Here is a 21,585-nt window from a genome sequence, read left to right as displayed (position 1 = left end):
GTGCTACCATCTTCTTTCTGATACTTCACACTCACTCCATCTCTGCTATTGTACCCAACTTCTACCACACTCACTATTATCTGCAAGATCTTCTCTCACTCACTAATCATCGACCCCAACCCACTACATCACTGCACCGCCTACTTACTTGCTATGGACACCTTCCTACCTGCATCAAAAATAATAGTGGCACCACTAACTTTCATCTCCCTTAATAATCTGCCTTTCTCAGTCCAAGAGGAAATCAGCTGCCAGTCAGGCAGAAAGGGTGAAGACCAGCAGCGGGGTGCCTGAAATTTGGCTCCTAATCCCCTAGTGGAGAATATCTTGATTCTGACCATCCCAAAGTGGCTGACCATCCATTTCCATGTTCTTGGTCTAACACTGGAGGCTGGCCTTGAATACTGTACCCCCCCCCACACCAGGTCGTGTCATCACATGTTCTGTTATTATACACAACTCATTGTTAACCACTAATAGTCCCTATTAGTAGCTATTCATTCTCTAAGATGATTGTTGTCCACTCCTTTGTCTGTCCAACTATTCTTCTCTCTCTCTGGGCTCTATCTTCACCTATCCTTCCTGCCATCCAATCATCTGCATAAAAAACAAATTTTACCTTGCAACCTGAAAGGGCAATGGAACCAAAATATTAATTCTGATTTCTCTCCACAGATTCTGCCAGACCTGCTGAGCTTTTACAACAATTTCTGTTCTCAATGCTGATTTCCAGCATCCACAAGTTCGATATCAGGGAAAAGTGTGATATCAAGGGTTCAAATATCGTAGATTCTTCCCAGGATGGGAGAGGCAGTGGTGTAGTCACTCCCTTCGTGACTCCCTCGTCAGATCCACACCCCCCACCAACCCAACCTCCACCCCCGGCACCTTCCCCTGCAACCGCAGGAAATGTAAAACTTGCGCCCACACCTCCACACTCACTTCCCTCCAAGGCCCCAAGGGATCCTTCCATATCCGCCACAAGTTCACCTGTACCTCCACACACATCATCTGTTGCATCCGCTGCACCCGATGTGGCCTCCTCTATATTGGTGAGACAGGCCGCTTACTTGCGGAACGCTTCAGAGAACACCTCCGGGCCGCCCGAACCAACCAACCCAATCACCCCGTGGCTCAACACTTTAACTCTCCCTCCCACTCCACCGAGGACATGCAGGTCCTTGGACTCCTCCATCGGCAGAACACAACTACACGACGGCTGGAGGAGGAGCGCCTCATCTTCCGCCTGGGAACCCTCCAACCACAAGGTATGAATTCAGATTTCTCCAGTTTCCTCATTTCCCCTCCCCCCACCTTGAATCAGTCGGTTCCCTCAACTCAGCACCGCCCTCCTAACCTGCAATCCTCTTCCTGACCTCTCCGCCCCCACCCCACTCCGGCCTATCACCCTCGCCTTGACCTCCTTCCACCTATCCCACCTCCATCGCCCCTCCCCCTAGTCCCTCCTCCCTACCTTTTATCTTAGCCTGCTTGGCTCTCTCTCTCTTATTCCTGATGAAGGGCTTATGCTCGAAACGTCGAATTCTCTATTCCTGAGATGCTGCCTGGCCTGCTGTGCTTTGACCAGCAACACATTTGCAGCAGTAACAATCCAGGACCCCAGGTCAAAGTTCTGGGACAAAGGTTCGTGCTAATGGTGAAATTGCAATTCAATTAAATAAAGGACAAAAAATAGCAACCACAGAAACATTGTTGTAAAATTTAACTGGTACATTAATGTCGTTTAGGGAAGCTAATTGCCATCTTTGCCTGGTGTGGTTTACATGTGACTCCAGACCCATAGCAATGTGCTTGACTTTTAACTGTCCTGGATGGACAATTAGGGATATGCTGGCTTAGCTAACAATGTCCAATTCCCATGAACAAATTTTTAAAAAAAGGATGGAGGGATGATGTGTGATATGGTAGTGCGAAGTGAGTACAAATAACCACAGCCAAATTTAACATGTGTGATTGCAATGAGGGTGTCCAACCAGCAACTGGGCTCCATGTTGCTCTGTTGTGAAGGCCCATTGGAATTAAAAGTCCGCCTGGGGTTTAACTGGTCAGCATTGCAGTGTTCCTGAGTTTTCTTGCTGTCACTGACCAAAGGACTAGGATTGATAAGGGAGCCAGGCCATTTCTGAGTGAAAATAGGATAGAGGTCAAAGGGCGAAAGTTGTAGGCTGGAGAGGAGGGTGCTCATTTGATTAGAAGATAATGCTCAAAGCCCCTCCTCTTTCGATATTCTGCATCCCTCAAGTAGGCATATTCTGACCCAAAGTTTATTGAATAAACCTGAAGGTGTTTGTTATTTCCTCTCCCCGCCTGACCGTCCTTCCAACTGGTGACTTTAAAATCTGATGCTAGATTGGGCATTAATTGCCCCCTAGACATCCACAACGAATGTCCAGGTAGGAAAATTAATTGTGGACTTAAGCAGAGAGAAGTAAATAGTAGTGCCTCAACCCCACACAATTAAATACCCCCTACATCCTGTCCGCACACGTTTTGTAATGCATCGTGGGTGGAACGGTGGCACAGTGGTTAGCACTGCTGCCTCACAGCGCCAGAGACCCGGGTTCAATTCCCGCCTCAGGCAACTGACTGTGTGGAGTTTGCACATTCTGCCTGTGTCTGCGTGGGTTTCCTTCGGGTGCTCGGGTTTCCTCCCACAGTCACAAAGATGTGCAGGTCAGGTGAATTGGCCATGCTAAATTGCCCATAGTGTTAGGTGAAAGGCTAAGTGTAGGGGTATGGGTGGGTTGCGCTTTGGCGGGTCAGTGTAGATTTGTTGGGCCGAAGGGCCTGTTTCCACACTGTAGGTAAGCTAATCTAAACTGCTTGTACTAATAGACTACTGCTTGCCAGTAGGCATCATGGGTATTCCTATTCTGTTCTTTCTGCAATCCAAAAATATTCAAAAGTCTGAACTTGTTTTCATGATATATTTTTGTTTGAAATCATTATGAGAATAAAATAGAATAATGCATATATGCTAGTTACTACCAGAATGTACAGTGTCACTGTGCTCTGAACAAGGCTTTATAACAGTCAATACAAGGCCAGTATTGTCATGCATAGAACTGACGGACACTCCACAATATAAACTCAACAGAATTCAATTAAAATAATAGAGCTCCAGTCTGGGAGAATTACAGATTCAAAAACAACTAGTTTGAGGCACAGACATACGTGACAGACACCAGCGAAAAATCAGAATGATGTGGTGCTTCCCTGGTGCCAGGATCTAGGATGTCTCAGAGACAGTGCAGAATGTTCTCAAAATGGGAGAGGGACCAACAGGAGGTCACTGTGCACATTGGAACGAATGACATAGAAGGGAAAAGGGTGAGATTGTGAAGGGAGAATCCAAAGGGTTTGGCAGGAATTTAAAAAGGAGTTCCTCAAGAATAGCAATATCAGGATTACTCCCGGTGCTGCGAGGTGGTGAGGGCAGGAATAGGAAGATAGAGTAGATGAATGTATGGCTGAGGAGCTGGTGTATGGGAGAAGGATTCACATTTTTGGATCATTAGAATCTCTTCTGGGGTAGAAGTGACCTGTACAAGAAAGCCGGATTGCACCTAAATTGGAAGGGGACTAATATACTGGCAAGAAGATTTGCTAGAGCTGCTAGTGAGTTGGGGAGATGGGACCCAGGGGAGATAGTGAGAAAAAAGATCAATCTGAAACTGGTACAGTTGAGAAAAGAAGCGAGTCAAACAGTCGGGGCAGGCAGGGACAAAACCGAGAACAAGGTAGGACTGATAAATTAAACTACATTTATTTCAATGCAAGGGGCCTAATAGGAAAGGCAGATGAACTCAGGGCATGGTTAGGAACAGGGGACTGGGGTATCATAGCAATTACAGAAACATGGCTCAGGGATGGACAGGACTGGCAGCTTAATGTTCCAGGATACAAATGCAACAGGAAGTACAGAAAGGGAAGCTAGCAAGGAGAGGTAGTGATGTTTTTGATAAGGGATAGCATTACAGCTGTATTGAGGGAGGATATTCCTGGAAATACTTAGAGGGAAGTTATTTGGGTGGAACTGAGAAATAAGAAAGAGATGATCACCTTATTGGGATTGCATTATAAACCCCATAATAGTCAGAGGGAAATTGAAAAACTAATTTGTAAGGAGATCTCAGTTATCTGTAAGGATAATAGGGTGATTATGGTAAGGGATTTTTAATTTTCCAAACATAGACTGGGACTGCCATAGTGTTAAGGGTGTAGATGGAGAGGAATTTGTTAAAAGTGTACAAGAAAATTTTCTGATTCAGTATGTCGATGTACCTACGAGAGAAGGTGCAAAACTTGATCTACTCTAGGGAAATAAGGCAGGCCAGGTGATTGAGGTGTCAGTGGGGGAACACTTTTGGACCAGCGACCATAATTCTATTAGTTTTAAAATGATGGAAAAGGATAGACCAGATCTAAAAGTTGAAGTTCTAAATTGGAGCAAGGCCAATTTTGACGGTATTAGGCAAGAACTTTCAAAAGCTGATTGGGGGTAGATGTTCCCAGGTAAAGGGACGGCTGGAAAATGGGAAACCTTCAGAAATGAGATAATGAAAGTCCAGAGACAGTGTATTCCAGTTAGGGCGAAAGGAAAGGCTAATAGGCATAGGGAATGCTGGATGACTCAAGAAATTGAGGGTTTGGTTAAGAAAAGGAAGGAAGTGTATGTCAGGTATAGACAGGAGGAATCAAGTGAATCCTTAGAAGAGTAGAAAGGCAGTAGGAGTATACTTAAGAGTGAAATCAGGAGGGCAAAAAGGGGACATGAGATATCGGCCTTTGCGTGGAGCCGCAGAAGATGGCCGAGATACTAAACGAGTATTTTGCATCAGCATTTACTGTGGAAAAGAACATGGAAGATACAGAACGTAGGGAAATAGATGGTGACATCTTGAGAAGTGTCATATTACAGAGTGCTGGATGTCTTAAAAAGCATAGATGTGGATAAATCCCCAGGACCTGATCAAGTATACCCTAGAACTCTGTGGAAGGCTAGGGAAGTGATTGCTGGGCCTCTTGCTGAGATATTTGTATCATCAATAGTCACAAATGAGGTGCTAGAAGACTGGAGGTTGGCTAATGTGGTGCTACAATTTAAGAAAGGTGGTAAGGACAAGCCAGGGAACTATAGACCAGTTAGCCTGATGTCAGTCGTGGACAAGTTGTTGGAATCGTGAGGGGCAGGATGTACATGTATTTGAAAAGGCAAGGACTGATTAGGGATAGTCATTCTGGCTTTGTGCATGGGAAATCATGTCTCACAAACTTGAGTTCTTTGAAGAAGTAACAAAGAAGATTGATGAGGGCAGAGAGGTAGATGTGATCTATATGGACTTAAGTAAGATGTTCGAAAAGGTTCCCCATGGTCGACTAGTTAGCAAGGTTAGATTTTATGGAATACAGGGAGGATCAGCCATTTTGATACAGAACTGGCTCAAAGGTAGAAGACAGAGGGTGGTGGTGGAGGGCTGTTTTTCAGACTGGAGCCTGTGACCAGCGGAGTGCCACAAGGATTGATGCTGGCTCCACTACTTTCCATCATTTATATAAATGATTTGGATGTGAGCATAAGAGGTACAGTTTGTGCAGATGACATCAAAACTGGGGATGTAGTGGACAGTGAAGAAGTTTACCTCAGATCACAACGGGGATCTTGATCAGATGAGCCAATGGGCTGAGGAGTGGCAGATGCAGTTAATTTAGATAAATGCGAGGTATGGCATTTTGGGAAAGCAAATCTTACCAGGACTTATACACTTGATGGTAATGTTCTAGGGAGTGTTGCTGAACAAAGAGACCTTGGAGTGCAGGTTCATAGCTCCTTGAAAGTAGAGTCGCAGGAAATAGGATAGTGAAGCGGGTGTTTGGTATGCTTTCCTTTATTGGTCAGAGTATTGAGTACAGGAGTTGGGAGGTCATGTTGCTGCTGTACAGTACTTAGTTTAGGCCACTTTTGAAATATTGTGTGCAATTCTGGTCTCCTTCCTATCGGAAAGATATTGTGGAACTTGAAAGGATTCAGAAAAGATTTGCAAGGATGTTGCCAGAGTTGGAGGATCTGACTATAGGGAGAGGTTGAATAGTCTGGGGCTGTTTTCTCCGGAGTATTGTAGGCTAAGGGGTGACTTTATAGAGGTTTATAAATCATGAGGGGCATGGATAGAATAAAAAGACAAGGTTTTTTTCCCTGGGGTGGGGAGTCCAGAACTCAAGAGTATAGGTTTAGGTTGAGAGGGGAAAGATATAAAAGAGACCTAAGGGACAACTTTTTCAGGCAGAGGGTGGTGTGTGTGTGTGGAATGGGTTACCAGAAGAAGTGGTGGAGGCTAGCACAATTGCAACATTTAAAAGGCATTTGGATGGGTACATGGATAGGAAGGGTTTTGAGGGATATGGGCCAGGTGCTGGCAGGTCGGACTAGAATGGGTTGGGATATCTGATTGGTATGGACCGAAGGGTCTGTTTCCTTGCCGTTGTTAGTGTACTACTAGTTGTGCTGCCCTATTTTTTGAGCTGTAAAACTGAGTTGCTGTTTGTCAATTCAGACAAATATAAAAGATCCCATGGTGGTATTTGAAGCTGAGCCGAGCCTTTTCCTGGAATTCAGACAATGAATATCTCTTAACCGATGGCTAAGTAGTAACTTATCACTGTGGTGGCAATGGAACCTGACTATGTACAAACTGTCACATGTGTCCACAGGAATCAAAGACCACACCTCAAAAATAATTAATTCACTGTCAAACATTTTGCATGACCTGAGGATATATATGTTGCTACATAACTGCAGGTTTCTTCTTTACCACTGGGACAGCATGGTTGCACAGTGGTTAGCACTGCTGCCTCACAGAGTCAGGGACCAGGTTCGATCCCAGCCTCGGGTGATTGTATGAGTTTCCACATTCTCCCCATGTCTGTGTGGGCTTCCTCCCACAATCCAAAGATGTGCAGGTTAGATGAATTGGCCATGCTAAATTGCCCATAGTGTTCAGGGACGTATAGGTTATGTGCATTAGTTAGGGGTAAATATAAACTCGGGGGAATGGGTCTGAGGTGAGTTACTCTTCAGAGGGTCGGTGTGGACTCGTTGGGCCGAAGGGCCTGTTTCCACACTGTAAGGATTCTATATCTATGTCTATAAGGGTTTGTACTAACAAGAGAATTCTTGGACTGTTGTTTGATTTCCTTGGATCCTAAACCCTACAGTTGATGGAAAATTGTTGTCCTTAATATTTTCATTAAGAATTTGCCAACATTTTCTGAGTGCATTTGTAATCAATCTCATTCATATTGTGTTGCAATAAAACCACATTTGTAACTGTGAGTCTGTAATGGATTGCTGACTGTCGTCTGTTCTTCTGGCCAAGACTTACTTTATGTACAGAATTATGTGTCTCATATATTTTTATGGGACTTTGAATTGCTTACAGTTTGTTTTTTAGGCCAAGTCTGTCCTTTCCTTTCTTTCTCAATCATTTCCTTCCTCTGCTCTTCTAGACTTCCAACCCACAACACTCATTGCATCCAAGGGAACTTCCAAGTTTCTGCTCAAACTGATTCTAAATGGCTGTTAGACAGTGTGTGGTAATGTTCAGCTGGCAATGTTCTCTCTGAATTTATTCTATGCGTAATGTTAAGATTAGCAACTCAACCTGATGTCACTATCTGTTCCAATCCTCTGGTTCACAATTAGATAGCATTATGTAGCCTACAAAATAAATTTGTAAATGTTAAAGACATTGCTACTTAAATCTCACCTCAATTTCCCCTTCCATTATGCTGAGCAGACGCAGGAGATCATCTTTCGAGAGCTCCAGTAACTTCTTTTGTTGCTCATTTTCTTCAGTTGATTTCTGCTGTTTCTTTGCAGGACCTGATACCCCCATTAACTTTTCTCCATCATGTTGGCGATGAGTCTTCTTCTTCTTTTTACTGCCTACAGAAGTGCTTTCCTCACCTTCATGGTTGTTATCCCTGGACACACGCCCATGAGATGGCGATTCTCCACTGCTCCGGGATCTCATTCCAACCTACAATGGAGAAAGCATATAGAGGTAAAGAGACTACATGTTTTATTACAAGTGGTCAATATTTGCATTCCATTTCCAATTCCAGTTTTATAAAAGCAACTTGAAAAATTATTGTAATTTCCAGAAGTGAAGATTCTACTTCTACAAAATTCTAATTTAAGCTGCAATATGTATCAGATGCCCACTTGTTTGAATTGACTATTTATTCAGTTATTGCCCAAATGTCCTGCAGAGTTTGTAACATTGGAATAAATAGATAAAAACTAACAATTTGTTAGGCATCTTGCGTGGTATTAGTTAGCTCAGTTGATTGGATAATTAGTGTGTTGTGCAAAAAAATGCTGAGGTTGACAAGTTCAATCCTGTATCGATTATAATATTTCACGGAGTCCTGCCTGTTTACCTTACCACATGCTTCCTCAAATTAAACATAATTAGTTGCCCCTTTTTAATAGAGAGAAATGCTATGGTCCTGGTGGAACATGACTCCATTCCATACTATTTTCTCCCTAACCTGTAATTCATTTTCCTTTGTTCTATTACATCCTGAACATTTGTCCTGAGCATTAATTGAAACACTTGGCACAACTCTTCCATTCATTAGGTGATATATGGTTAAGTCTAACACTCTGTTCTTATGGCAATTGATATTTTGTTATTTGCATATCACATTTATTTATTTTATGACTGATGTGATATGTGTCATAGTCATAATTTTGTCTACATGACAGAAAGAGGATTTTCATCACATGATGTTCCTACCAATCATCAGATATCCATCTAATCTAATCTTAATCAATCCAAGCTGGTGGTGCTGGTAAGATTGGCAATGTTTGGGCTCCTGGGCCCATCTGCCCAAGGTGGTCACTTCCTCCCTCTTTCCTTACCCCTGTGGTCTTGTTTCCTTTTCTTTTTCATTGTATTCTTCATGTCAGTGACAGAGGAGGGAGTGATGTCGTGGAACAGAACAGACAGCACAGAACTGCTGGTGAGGTGGTGGCCTGTGCTGGCATTGAAGCCCAGGACCCGTGGCTGTGGTGCATCTGAAGTGGGGATTCCAGGCATTGTGAGGCTGCAGCTGAAGTGGTGGCAGGGACATCTGGTTAGGGTAAGCCCAAAGTGGGCACTCCTGGTCCTCTGCATAGTGGTGGTGACAGTTTCTGGCTGTGGCAGGGCTGGAGCTGGGGTCTCCTGGTTAAAGGCAAGGCACTGGTTGCAGGGCAAGTGTGGGTCAAGCAAAAGACCCACCATCAGTGCCCTGCCAGAAGGGTGGGCCCAGCAATGAAGAGATGGCACCTAAAGAGTGGTGACTCTGAAATTTGGGGATCTGGCAAAATGGTGACAAGGGTTTTGTTGGTCAGCTGGCTCAGGGCTCAGCTGTCATGGTGGAGGAGGTAGAGTGAAGATGACTTTCATTCAGCTTTATCTTTATATTCTAAGTATTTGAATGGTGCGGGATTGTGGCCACAGTTGAAGCTTTTCACTGTACTTGACCGATGTTGTTCATTGTAGAGTACAAGTGACAATAAATCATCATTCATTTTCCAATACTCTTGTAAAGTTGTTGTAAAATGTCTTGAGAGTTCTTGCCTCTACCACTCTTTTAGACAGTGAGTTCCAGATATCCACAATTCTCTGAGTGAAAAGATTTTTGCCTCAAATGCCTTCTAAACCTCCTGCTCTTTACCTTAAAACTATTTATTAATCTCTCCCACTAAAGGGAAAAGTTTCCCTTGTCTATTCCCCTCAGAACTTTGTACTTCTCAATCAGTTCCCCACTCAGCCTTCTCTGCTCCAAGGAAAACAATCCCAACCTACCTAGTCTTTCTTCAGAGCTGAATCATTCCATCCCCAGCAGCATCTTGGTGAATCTCTTCTGCACCCCCTCTAGTGCAATCACATCCTTCTGCTGTGTGGCAGCCAGAACTGCGTACACTATTCTAGCTGTGGCTTTAACTATTGATACCAATAGCCCATCAAACCTCCTTGTTGTTGTATTTAAGGACTGGACTAATAAGAGCAAATATCTTGTTTGCCCTCATAATCACCTTATCTACTTGACCTGCTATCTTCAAGGAACATGCATAACAAGGTTCCTTTGACCCTCTGAACTTCCTAGGCTCCTGCCATACATCATGTATTCCCATACTTCTTAGTCATCCAAAAATGCAACACCTCAAACTTTCAGGATTAAATTCCATTTGCCACTGTTCAGCCTAACGGACTCATCCATCTATATCATCTCCTAGTCTAAGGCTTTTCTACTTGCTTTTTACCATACCATAAATTTTCATATTATCTGTGAACTTACAGATTATATTTCTTACATTCATGTCAAAACCATTAATGCACATAAATTGCAAGGGCCCCAGCACCAAACCCTGTGATGTGGCACTGGACATAGGCTTCAGGTCATAAAAGCATCCTTTGACCATCACCATCTTCTCTTGTCACTAAACCGATTCTATGGTCCTATCTGCCAAAAGGCCTAGCTTCTTAACTTTTGTACCATGTGGTACCTGGTCAAAAGCCTTTCTGAAGCCAATATAGACTATCTACATCTATACTCCTGTCCTCAAAAAATTGAACCCAGTTTATTAGATATGATCTCTGCATTACAAAGCCATAATGACTACTCTTGATTAGTCCTTGCCCTTCCAAGTGCAGATTAATTCGGCCCCTCAGAATTTTGCTTCCAATAGTTTCTCTTCCACTCATGTTAGACTCACTGGCATGTAGTTTCCTGGTTTATCCCTGCCACCCTTCTCAAATAATGTTACCTTATTAATTGTCCTCCAGTCCTCTGGCATCCCTCCTGTGGAGGGAGAGGATTAGAAAATTATTTCAAAGCTCCTGCCATCCTTGCTTCTTACAGCAACTGGGGCCTGGAGATTTATCCACTTCCAAGCTCACGAAAACTTCCTCTTCCTTAAAGCCAATTAATTCAAATGTATCAAAGTGTCTCTCTCTGATTTCTATAGCTGCTTGTTAAGGATCTGTTTGACACTGGGGCCATTGCATAAAGGAAAATTCTAACCTTCAATTTTTACTGCTTTAAACAGATCTGAGGCTGTTCTGTACCTTTGGAATTTCATCTTCCACAACTCATAGTTAAATGCTTATAATGGTTCTTTGATAGCATCAGTTTGAAATATGACTCTCTTTACCTCATTTTGGGTAATCTTCAAGTCTCTATTCAGGGGATCAGATAAAATTTTTCAGAAGAATTACAAAGAATCATTTCACGTTGAATACCTGTCATCAGAATTAGTTAACTGTTCCTTTTCACAGAGGCTGCCTGCCCTGCTCAGTATTTTCGATATTCTAAAGTTTATATTTCAAAATTTTCAGTTCTGGAATCTTACTCTTTTAATTTTCAATGATACTATTTCCAAAAAATATCACCACAATCTCATTTCATATGTTTAAGTATGCAAAATTGATTTGAAGGTACATTTATTAACAGATCCAATTCCAACAGCACTATCCTGCAATAGTATTCAAAAAACACTAGTAAAACAAATGTAGCTTTTCTAAAAATATCAAACCAATTCAGTTGGTAGCACTTTCACCTTGGATTGAACAGGATTTGGGTGACGCAATGAAGTAGTACTGAGGGAGTGTAGTGCTATTGTTATTTTGTTGATGTTAAATGATGATCCTATCTGCTCTCTCAGCTGCATCTAAAAAAACCTTCATTTCATAGATCAGGGCATTATTTCTAAGTCATGGCCAACATTTATATCTCAAATTTACATTATTAAATCACTACATTACTTTAAAAAGTACAGTTGGTTCTGGTATAACACAATAGCTCCGTTCTTGTGCGATCTTGCTTTACCCGTATTGCACAATAGCTGCGCCATTTAAACTAATAGAGGCAGGAATCGTTTTATAGCCAATACAAGTAAGGAAAGTTTGCATTCAACAAACAACAGTCTAAATTCTTCAATCGTCTTAAAGCTAATTCACATTGAAGAAACATGTGTTATAGCAGAACTGAATTGTGTAAAAAATCAGATTAACTGCTTATTATCATGTTGGGGATTACGGGATCTTGCTGTGCACAAATTGGCTCATGTTTATAACATTACAAAGTGAATATATTCTTCTGGTTTTTGTCTACAACAGATTGCTGTTCAATGGATGTTGGAAATTTGAAATAAAAGTACAAATTATTGAAAGGTTTGGCTGTTCTGGAAGCATCTATGGAGAGAAACAAAGCTAACATTTCAAGTTGATTCATCAGTTCAACTGTAACTCCATGTTGATTCTGTTACTGACTGCTGGAAGTCAATCTGCCCATGGGTGGAGTGTTCTCACAGGAACAAGTGGCAAAAACATCATGTTAATAAAATAAATATTTAAAGCTGATGTAATGCCATATTATGTTGGAACAAACACAGAAATATTCCCACACAAAACAGTACATATTACAACACAAATTTTGTAAAAAAAAAGGTTGAAATGTCATTCTCTACATTTTTACATGTTAATCAGAGTAACATAATGTTGAAATAGGAAAACAGAAAGTATGTTTCCTTTCACTTTTTCCTTTTACTATCCTACTCTTTCTCATAGACATGGAAGAAATCCTCATAAAACCTGGATTCTTAAAACCCAATGAGCTATTTTCCAAAATGTAGTCAGTGCTGTTATCATTGCAAATGTGGCAGTCAATTCCTACACAACGTTGCACAAAAAGCAATTTGAAGAAGACAAAGTTAAACTGTTTTGCTGTGTTAGGGAGGGCGTATGAATCAGGACACTAAGAAACACCATCTGCTTTATTTAAAAAAATCTCCAAACATATTTTATATTCAACAGAACAGAATTAGGGCCTTCATTCAATACTTCATCCAAAAGAAAACACATCTGACAATGTAGCATTCCATCAAAACTAATCTACATATCTGGATAGAAATCTACTTTAATTCTGTTTTAAATTTAATTCCAATCTAACTGAGAGACAAAGTGCTACCACTGAGCCAAGTTTTAACAGGTTAATGAGTTGGCTGTGAAGAGGAATTCCCTATAGTTGGATATTTGATCTGTGTTGCTGTTAAATGTTCAACCTTTCAATAAATTGGCTTCTGACATGCGGCTGCTCCCTCTCATTGTTCTTTTGCACATGTCTGGGTCTCTTGGGCATAATGACATCATATTAAATGCTCAAATGCCAAACATCTGAATCTGCTGTTGCTAAATATTTAAAAGGGCACCTTTTAAATTGGAGTATATTCAGAAGGTATTATTTTTAAGGAAAGCAAAAACACTTTTGGTTTGTCTCAATAATGCCTAAACAAATGGTGCAATGATAAAAATTAACACTGTGTGTTTGTGGACAGAACAAAATAGTGAGTGGGTTTTTTTATTATTATGCACATTTAACCATTTGATGATAATCCTGTTATATTGGAAGAAAATGAGAAGAATAACTTTAAATATCGTGAAACATTTGTAAATATTATTAGAAAGCTGTGAAACACTGACGAAAAATAACACCAGTAAAGCTAACTAGGAAAAAAACTAAATATTACTTAAAACTGTTCAGATCTGTGCTCCACAAATGACTGCTCCAAGTTAATCTTTCTTCCATCTGATTTCTGTAGCATTAAATGAGCATGAATATACATTAATAAATATATTGCTTTTCTTCAGATCTGATGCAGTCAAATTGTCTCACATTTTATTTTACATAGCTATACTGTACACTGTAATCATTATCTCAAAAGGACTCTATGACTCCAACTTCCTTGTGATTTATGCATGAGTACCCTCAAATCTGTCAGTGCTGTGACCTTCTGAAATCTTTCTCCCTTTGAATAACATTCAGCTCTTTCCTCTTCCTGGTGTATCACTTCATATTTTCCCATTTTACACTGCATGAGCCAAAATTTTGCCCACTCATCTAACCAATCCATAGTCCTTGGTAGACTCTATTTGCCTTCCTGCCTGTTTTTGCATTACCTGCAATTTGACAACAGTCCATGCACTTTCCTCATCCAGATTATTAGTATATATCATAAATAAGTGTGGGCTGTGCAATGATTCTGTGGTACTCTACCTCGGTTGCTAAATTGAAAATTCTCCCCTTAATCCAATTCTATCAGTTGAGATAATTCTTATAGCCTTCTATTAGTTAGCCAATCTTCTATTCATGATATATATACATATATACCATCCTCAGTACCATGTGCTCCTATTTTATTTAGTAGCATAACTTATCAAATGCCTCATCATGTCTTCCAGAAATGAATGTCTCCTAACCTATCTGTTCTTTTCCTTAAGGTTGGTCTGAGACTTGTCACAGAGTCATACAAGTCCACATCATGGAAAAAGGCCATTCATCCCATTGAGCCTGTACCAGTAAAATGAGCACCTCCCTTCCATTATAAGGTCAGAAGTGGAGATGTTCAAGTAACAAGCAAGACTCACACCACACAAATGCCATGCAATAACCATCTCACAAAGACAATCTAATAATTCCCCTTGAGATTTAATAGTGACACCATCACTAAGTTCCCCATCATCAACATCCTTGGGGTTGCCATTGATCAGAAACTGAACTGAATTAGTTTTATGGCTAAAAGAGCAGATCAGAGGCTGAGAATATTGCAGTGTGTAACTCATCTCCTAACTCCCCAATGCCTATCAACCATCTACAAAATAGGAGTAAAAACTGTGAAAGAATATTCCCTATCCGTATCACTGAGTGCAGCTCCAATAAATGCTCAAGAAACTGAATACCATCCAATACAAAATAATTCATTTGATTAGATTACTTACAGTGTGGAAACAGGCCCTTCAGCCCAACAAGTCCACACCGACCCGCCAAAGAGCAACTCACCCAGACCCATTCCCCTACATTTACCCCTTCACCTAACATGCAGGAAACCCACACAGACACAGGGAGAATGTAGAACTCCACACAGTCAATCGCCTGAGGCGGGAGGCGGGAAATGAACCCGGGTCTCTGGCACTGTGAGGCAGCAATGCTAACCACTGTGCGACCGTGCTGCCCATGATTGGCATTGAATCCATGAGCATTCAGTCACTCTACACTGATGTTTTGTACGCACCGTTGCTATTGTCTACAAAGGTGCACTGCAGAAATTCAAAGATTCAAACCCTTTCCATCTAGAAAGATAAGGGCATCTGAGTAAAAACATGTTTTCTCACATACCCTCTAAACTTCCTGCCCCTTGCTTAAGTCTATGCCTTCTGGTCATTAACCCCTCCAGCAAGGGGAAATATTCCTTACTATGAGCCTTATCAATGCGCCTCATGATTTTATACATCTCAGTCATATGTCCCTCAGTTTCTGCTGCTACAAGGGAAACAATGCTAATATCTTTTTATAACTTATCCTTTCCAACCCATGCAGCTGCCTGGTAAATCTCCTTTTGACTCTTTCCAATGCTACCACATCCCTCAAATAATGTGAATTCCAGAAATATTCTAGCTGTGGCCTAACCAACATTTTATACAGCTCCAGCATAACCTTCCTGCTCCTAAACTCTATGCTAAACTTCCATGCTTCCTAGGATCCTACCATGTGTCATACGTTCTCTTACCTTGTTCTTCTTGCCCAAGTGCAACACCTGACACTTAGCCGGATTAAGTTCCATTTGCCACAAATCACCTCATTTATATCCTTTTGTGATCTATCCTCTTCACTAATTGCCACCCCACCAATTTTTGTATCATCCATGATCTTACTGACCAACCTTCCTAAATCATTTATATAAACCAAAACCAGCAAGAGCCTCAGTACAGATCCTCGCAGAACCCCACTGGACATGGCTCCCTGGAACAAAAACAAATTCACTAACTAATTAAGAATTTTTACTTAATTAACTTTACCAAAACTATTAATTATTCTGAATAGGCTAATTAATTCTACTCTTAACCCTTGTTTGCTTTCAAAATGAAAAAGAACTCTGCCTCACCAATCTCCCCTCATAGCTAAAGACTGTAATTTGGGAGTGGCAGAATCTCCTCTACACGCGGGTCTTGACTTCTTTCCCAAACCAAAGCACCTGAAACTGGGAATAGTTTTAACTTCCAATGATAACATAAACAATTTTTGACCGATCTGATAATCACCCATTTCACACAATTGCCCAAAGTCAAAAGACCACTAATATTCAAAGTGTGGTCTAATCAATGATTTAACCAGTTTAGGCATTCACTCTTTGCTTTAGTAAACATGGTCATCCATAGTGAAACTGGAGCTCTTAAGTTCCCTAAGTTCTTAAATTCCCAATGATACCACCTTTGTGACCAGGAAATGATAACACCAATTGCCTATATCATTTTCAAGCAATTGTATTGAATGGACCCAACACAATAATGCTCTTGTGATCTATATCACTAAAACCCTCAACTACAAAAAAGATTTGCTGAACTAATTTTTTTTCAGATATTCAGACAATTACTCCATCTTGATCAATGACAGACTTTTAATTTTTTTTTGTCTGGAGCTAAACAGATGTTGAGATCCATCATTTACCATCTTTAATGAAGTAGAATCTGGCAGACGGCTTTCAAATCCTCAGAAGAATAAAATGTAATGTACAATGCTTCCTCTAACATTTCCTCCCTGAAGTAAATGTCTTGTAACAGTGATTGCAACTTCCTTTCATGTGGAAATTCAAGGTGGAATTCCTTTTTGCCTTGACTCACTCATTGACCTCCCTCTGGAATAAGATAGTTGGGAAATATGGCATCGCTGGGAAAGCAGCATCTTAGGGATTTACAGGTTTTCATTTTATATTTATCATGACTTCAGTTCAACTGTACAATCCATCCATCACATCTGTATAATGTCAGGAAAATTAAACTGCAAATCGTGCCTAGCTGTATTTGAACGTGTTACAACTGGTTGCTAAAATCATCAATGTGATACAGAACAAACTACTTCCAACTAAATTTGTCAATTAATTGTAAGAAAGTTGCCCAAGGAAAAAAAAAGCTTTCATAAATGTGTTGGCATGCATCCTTCAGTTATAAATAAGACATGAACTTTTAAAGTAGCCTGTCAAACAACTGTCACTAAATTATTGAGTGTGTTACAATCCCCATAGAGACTAATAACATTAAAAAAGAAATCCGATCTTACATTACAGAGCCAAACATTGACATAACAAGGTTTTGTATTTGAAAACATTTATTGTAATAGGCTAAAAGCATTTGACTGAACACTATGCGTGGAATCCTGAACAACATGGGCTATAGTGAGAAATGTGGCAGAATGATGTGAGAAGTCCAGAAAGGTCTCTTTCAGTCTCAGGAAAAACTTGCTGCATCTTTTCACTTAGTTCCAGTCAGAAAGGTGAGATTCTTACTAGGCAGTGGCGAGTTGCGTATTGAGGGGAACTTTTTAAAAAATTTGTTTATGGACATTACTGGCTAGGCCAGCATTTATTGCCCATTCCTAATTTCCCATAGAGCAGTTAAGAGTCAATCATATTGCTGTGGGGCTGGTGTGACTTGTAGGGTAAACCAGGCAAGAGCAGCAGATTTCCTTAATTCCTAAAGGATATTAGTGATCCAGATGAGCTTTATGACAATTTACAGTTTTCAAATGGTTGACATGAGGCTAGAGTGTTTTTATTCCTTTTTTTTATTGAATTCAATTTGCATCATCTACCATGGTGGACTCAAACCATGAACACTATCCTGAATTACTACCCCAGTGACACTACCATTATATCAGCATATCCTCTGCTTGTTAAAACTCTTATTAACTGTGCATCTCATTTTATTAATATTTAGTTTTCTATTTCACCATCTGCAGTGAGCAAAAAGACACTGAGAATTCTCACCATGGAAGTTAAAGTGGGAATTTGGTGATGTCAGCTCATTGTTAGCTTTCAAGACCCTCAATGTTGGTCACCATGCAGTAACATCTCAGGACATTCTCCATGGACATTGGCATCCAACATGTGCCATCCTCTTGATGTAAAATCTCCAACTCACGTAGTGCATTCTTCTGTATTTCAATTTTACAACAAGGAGGCTATGTTCTCAGGAACATGCACCCAGCTCATGCCCAGACCTGGCTGCATCTCCAGCTGTTTGCTCACTCTTTTAGCACCCACTCAGCTTGAGCTGACCTGAATAATCACAACATCTCTGCATTGCCTTACCTTACTTTACCTTTTGCATGTTGTCCCTTAGATAGGGATAGCAGGCACACAATGCTGCTTACTGCTTTGCCGTTTACAGCAAACACCAAGGTAGGAAGCTTACATAAAGCATAATGACATAAAAATAGGAACAGAGTATGCCATTTGGACACTCAAGCCTGTTTGACCATTTAACACGATCATGGCCGATCTGCCTTAAGCCTCAATTCTTCTTTCATGCCAGCTCCTTATGACCGTCAACTCCCTGATATTTACAAAATCTATTCACCTCCTTTTTAATTTCTTCTCAGTGATCTAACTTCCACAAATCTCCAGAGTAGAGAATTTCAGACATTCACCATCCTCTGGGAGAAGATGTTCCTTTGTCCTCAGCTTTAAGTGAGTATTCACTTATTCTGTAACCATGTCCCCAGGCCAAGATTCCACCCAGCACCCCCAACAAGGGGAAACATCTTCGCAACACCTAACTCTCAAATCACCTCAGAATCTTGTATGTTCCAGTAAGATTGTCCTTCATCCTTCTTTTATGAATAAAGATTCTAAGCTGTTTTGCCATCCTTGATAAATTACCCCCTTCAATCAGCCTGGTAAATCTCTTTTGAATAGCCTCTAATGCCAGTATATTCTTTTTTAAACATGCACATCAAAACTGCACAAAGTTCTCCAGGTGCAGCCTAGCACAGTTGTAACAAAACTTCACTGGTTTTGAAACCCACACCCAGCCCACCACCATCCCTCCACCCACTATGGAGGGCCGGAATTCAATTTGCTTTCTTAGCTACTTGCTGCACCTGTGTACTTACATTTCAGTTTTCATGCACAGGAACACCCAGATCTCTCCGAGCCGCACTTTTTTGGATTATCTCTTCATTTAAACAAGAGCCTGTGTTTTGATTCTTTGACCAAAATTCTTTGACGTGACACATTCCTACATGAAACTCCATCTGTCAGGATTTTGCTGATTCACTCAACTATCTATAGCCCCTTGCAGATTTTGTATGACTCATTACATGCCCTCCCTCTTACTTTGTAACCTTAGAAGACTTGAATACATTACTTTCTACCTCCTCCTTCACATCATTGATATAAATAGTAAATAATTGAGCCCAAGGACTGAGTGACATGATACTCCATTTGTATTACAGCCGTGGAAAGGACGATGGAGGAAGACTTGCTATCTGAGGTAGTTTGGGCTGAGGTTAGAGATAGGAAAGGTGAGGTCATCCGGTTAGGAGTTTTCTACAGGCCTCCAAATAGTCCGGGAGACGTAGAGGAAAGTATTGCAAGGATGATTTAGGAGAAGAGTGAAAGTAGAAGGGTGGTTGTTATGGGGGACTTTAACTTCCCAGATATTGACTGTGAAAGCTATAGCTCAAGTTCATTAGATAGGTCGGTGTTTGTCCAATGTGTGCAGGAGGGTTTCCTGACACAATATGTAGACAGGCCAACAAGAGGTGAGGCCATACTGGATTTGGTTCTAGGTAATGAGGTAGGTGAGCACGTCGGGGACAGTGACCACAACTTGGTGACTTTTACTCTAGTGATGGAGAGGGATAAGTGTGCACTGCAGGGCAAGAGTTATAGCTGGGGGCAGGGAAATTATGATGCGGTGAGGCATGACTTAGGATGTGTGGATTGGAATAACAGGCTTCAAGGGAAGGACACAAATGATATGTGGAGCTTGTTCAAGGAGCAGCTATTGGGTGTCCTTGATAAGTATGTACCAGTCAGGCAGGGAGGAAAGGGTCTTGTGAGGGAGCCGTGGTTTAATAAGGAATTGGAATCCCTTGTAAAAGGGAAGAGGACGGCCTATGTAAAGATGAGGCGTGAAGGTTCAGTTGGGGCGATTGAGAGTTATAAGGTAGCCAGGAAGGATCTAAAGAGAGAGCTAAGAGCAGCGAGAAGGGGACATGAAAAGTCCTTGGTTGGTAGGATTAGGGAAAACCCTAAGGCTTTCTATAGGTATGTCAGGAATAAAAGGATGACTAGGGTAGGTATCGGTCCAGTCAAGGATAGTAGTGGGAAGTTGTGCGTGGAGGCAGAGGAGATTGGAGAGACACTAAATCAATACTTTTCATCAGTATTCACTCAGGAACAGGACACTGTTGCTGATGTGAATATTGAGTCACAAGTCATTAGAATGGATGGCTTTGATGTATGTAGGGAAGAGGTCCGGGGAATACTGGAAAGGGTGAAAATAGATAAGTCCCCTGGGCCTGATGGCATTTATCCTAGGATCCTCTGGGAAGCTAGGGAGGAGATAGCGGAGCCATTGGCCTTGATTTTTATATCGTCGTCGTCTACAGGAATAGTGCCAGAAGACTGGAGGATAGCGAATGTGGTCCCCTTGTTCAAGAAGGGGAGTAGGGACAGCCCTTGTAACTATAGGCCAGTGAGTCTCACTTCTGTTGTGGGCAAAGTCTTAGAGAGAATTGTAAGGGATAGGATTTATGAACATCTGGATAGGAATAATGTGATCAAGGATAGTCAGCATGGTTTTGTGAAGATCAGGTCGTGCCTCACAAACCTTATTGAGTTCTTTGAGAAGGTGACCAAGGAAGTGGATGAGGGTAAAGCAGTAGATGTGGTGTATATGGATTTTAGCAAGGCGCTCGATAAGGTACCCCATGGTAGGCTACTGCAAAAATTACGGAGGTATGGCATTGAGGGTGCATTAGAGGTTTGGATTAGGAATTGGCTGGCTGGAAGGAGACAGAGGGTAGTAGTTGATGGTAAAGGTTCATCTTGGAGTGCTAGCGGTGTTCCACAAGGATCTGTTTTGGGACCATTGCTGTTTGTCATTTTTATAAATGACCTGGAGGAGGGGCTTGAAGGCTGGGTGAGCAAGTTTGTGGATGATACAAAAGTCAGTGGAGTGGTGGACAGCTAAGAAGGATGTGGCAGGTTACAGCGGGATATAGATAAGTTGCAGAGCTGGGCAGAAAGGTGGCAAATGGAGTTCAATGTAGCTAAGTGTGAAGTCATTCACTTAGGTAGGAGTAACAAGAAGATGGATTACTGGGCTAATGGTAGGCTACTTGGTAGTGTAGATGAGCAGAGAGATCTTGGTGTCCATGTACACAGATCTCTGAAAGTTACCACCCAGGTAAATAGTGCTGTGAAGAAGGCATATGGTGTACTGGGCTTTATTGGTAGAGGAATTGAGTTCCGGAGTCTTGAGGTCATGTTGCAGTTGTATAAGACTCTGGTGCGGCCTTATCTGGAGTATTGTGTGCAGTTTTGGTCGCCATACTATAGGAAGGATGTGGAGACACTGGAACGGGTGCAGAGGAGGTTTACCAGGATGTTGCCTGGCATGGTAGGAAGATTGTATGAGGAAAGGCTGAGGCACATGGGGCTGTTCTCATTGG

General features: G+C 41.4%; 1 protein-coding gene across 1 annotated transcript in view; it reads right to left on the bottom strand.

Moving 5' to 3' along the window:
• LOC132819472 (filamin-A-interacting protein 1-like) overlaps window positions 1–21,585 on the bottom strand; it is a 237,659-nt gene that overhangs the window by 168,086 nt on the left and 47,988 nt on the right. Inside the window, exon 2 of the mRNA XM_060830998.1 lies at window positions 7,788–8,060. Coding sequence (XP_060686981.1) covers window positions 7,788–8,054 — 267 coding nt within the window. The 5' untranslated portion in view covers window positions 8,055–8,060. The remainder of the gene's footprint in view (window positions 1–7,787; window positions 8,061–21,585) is intronic.

Source organism: Hemiscyllium ocellatum, chromosome 10 (genome assembly GCF_020745735.1).
Source record: "Hemiscyllium ocellatum isolate sHemOce1 chromosome 10, sHemOce1.pat.X.cur, whole genome shotgun sequence".
Lineage (NCBI taxonomy): Eukaryota > Metazoa > Chordata > Chondrichthyes > Orectolobiformes > Hemiscylliidae > Hemiscyllium > Hemiscyllium ocellatum.
The sequence above is the reverse complement of the archived record's forward strand: the minus strand, read 5'-3'. Positions and strand labels throughout refer to the sequence as shown.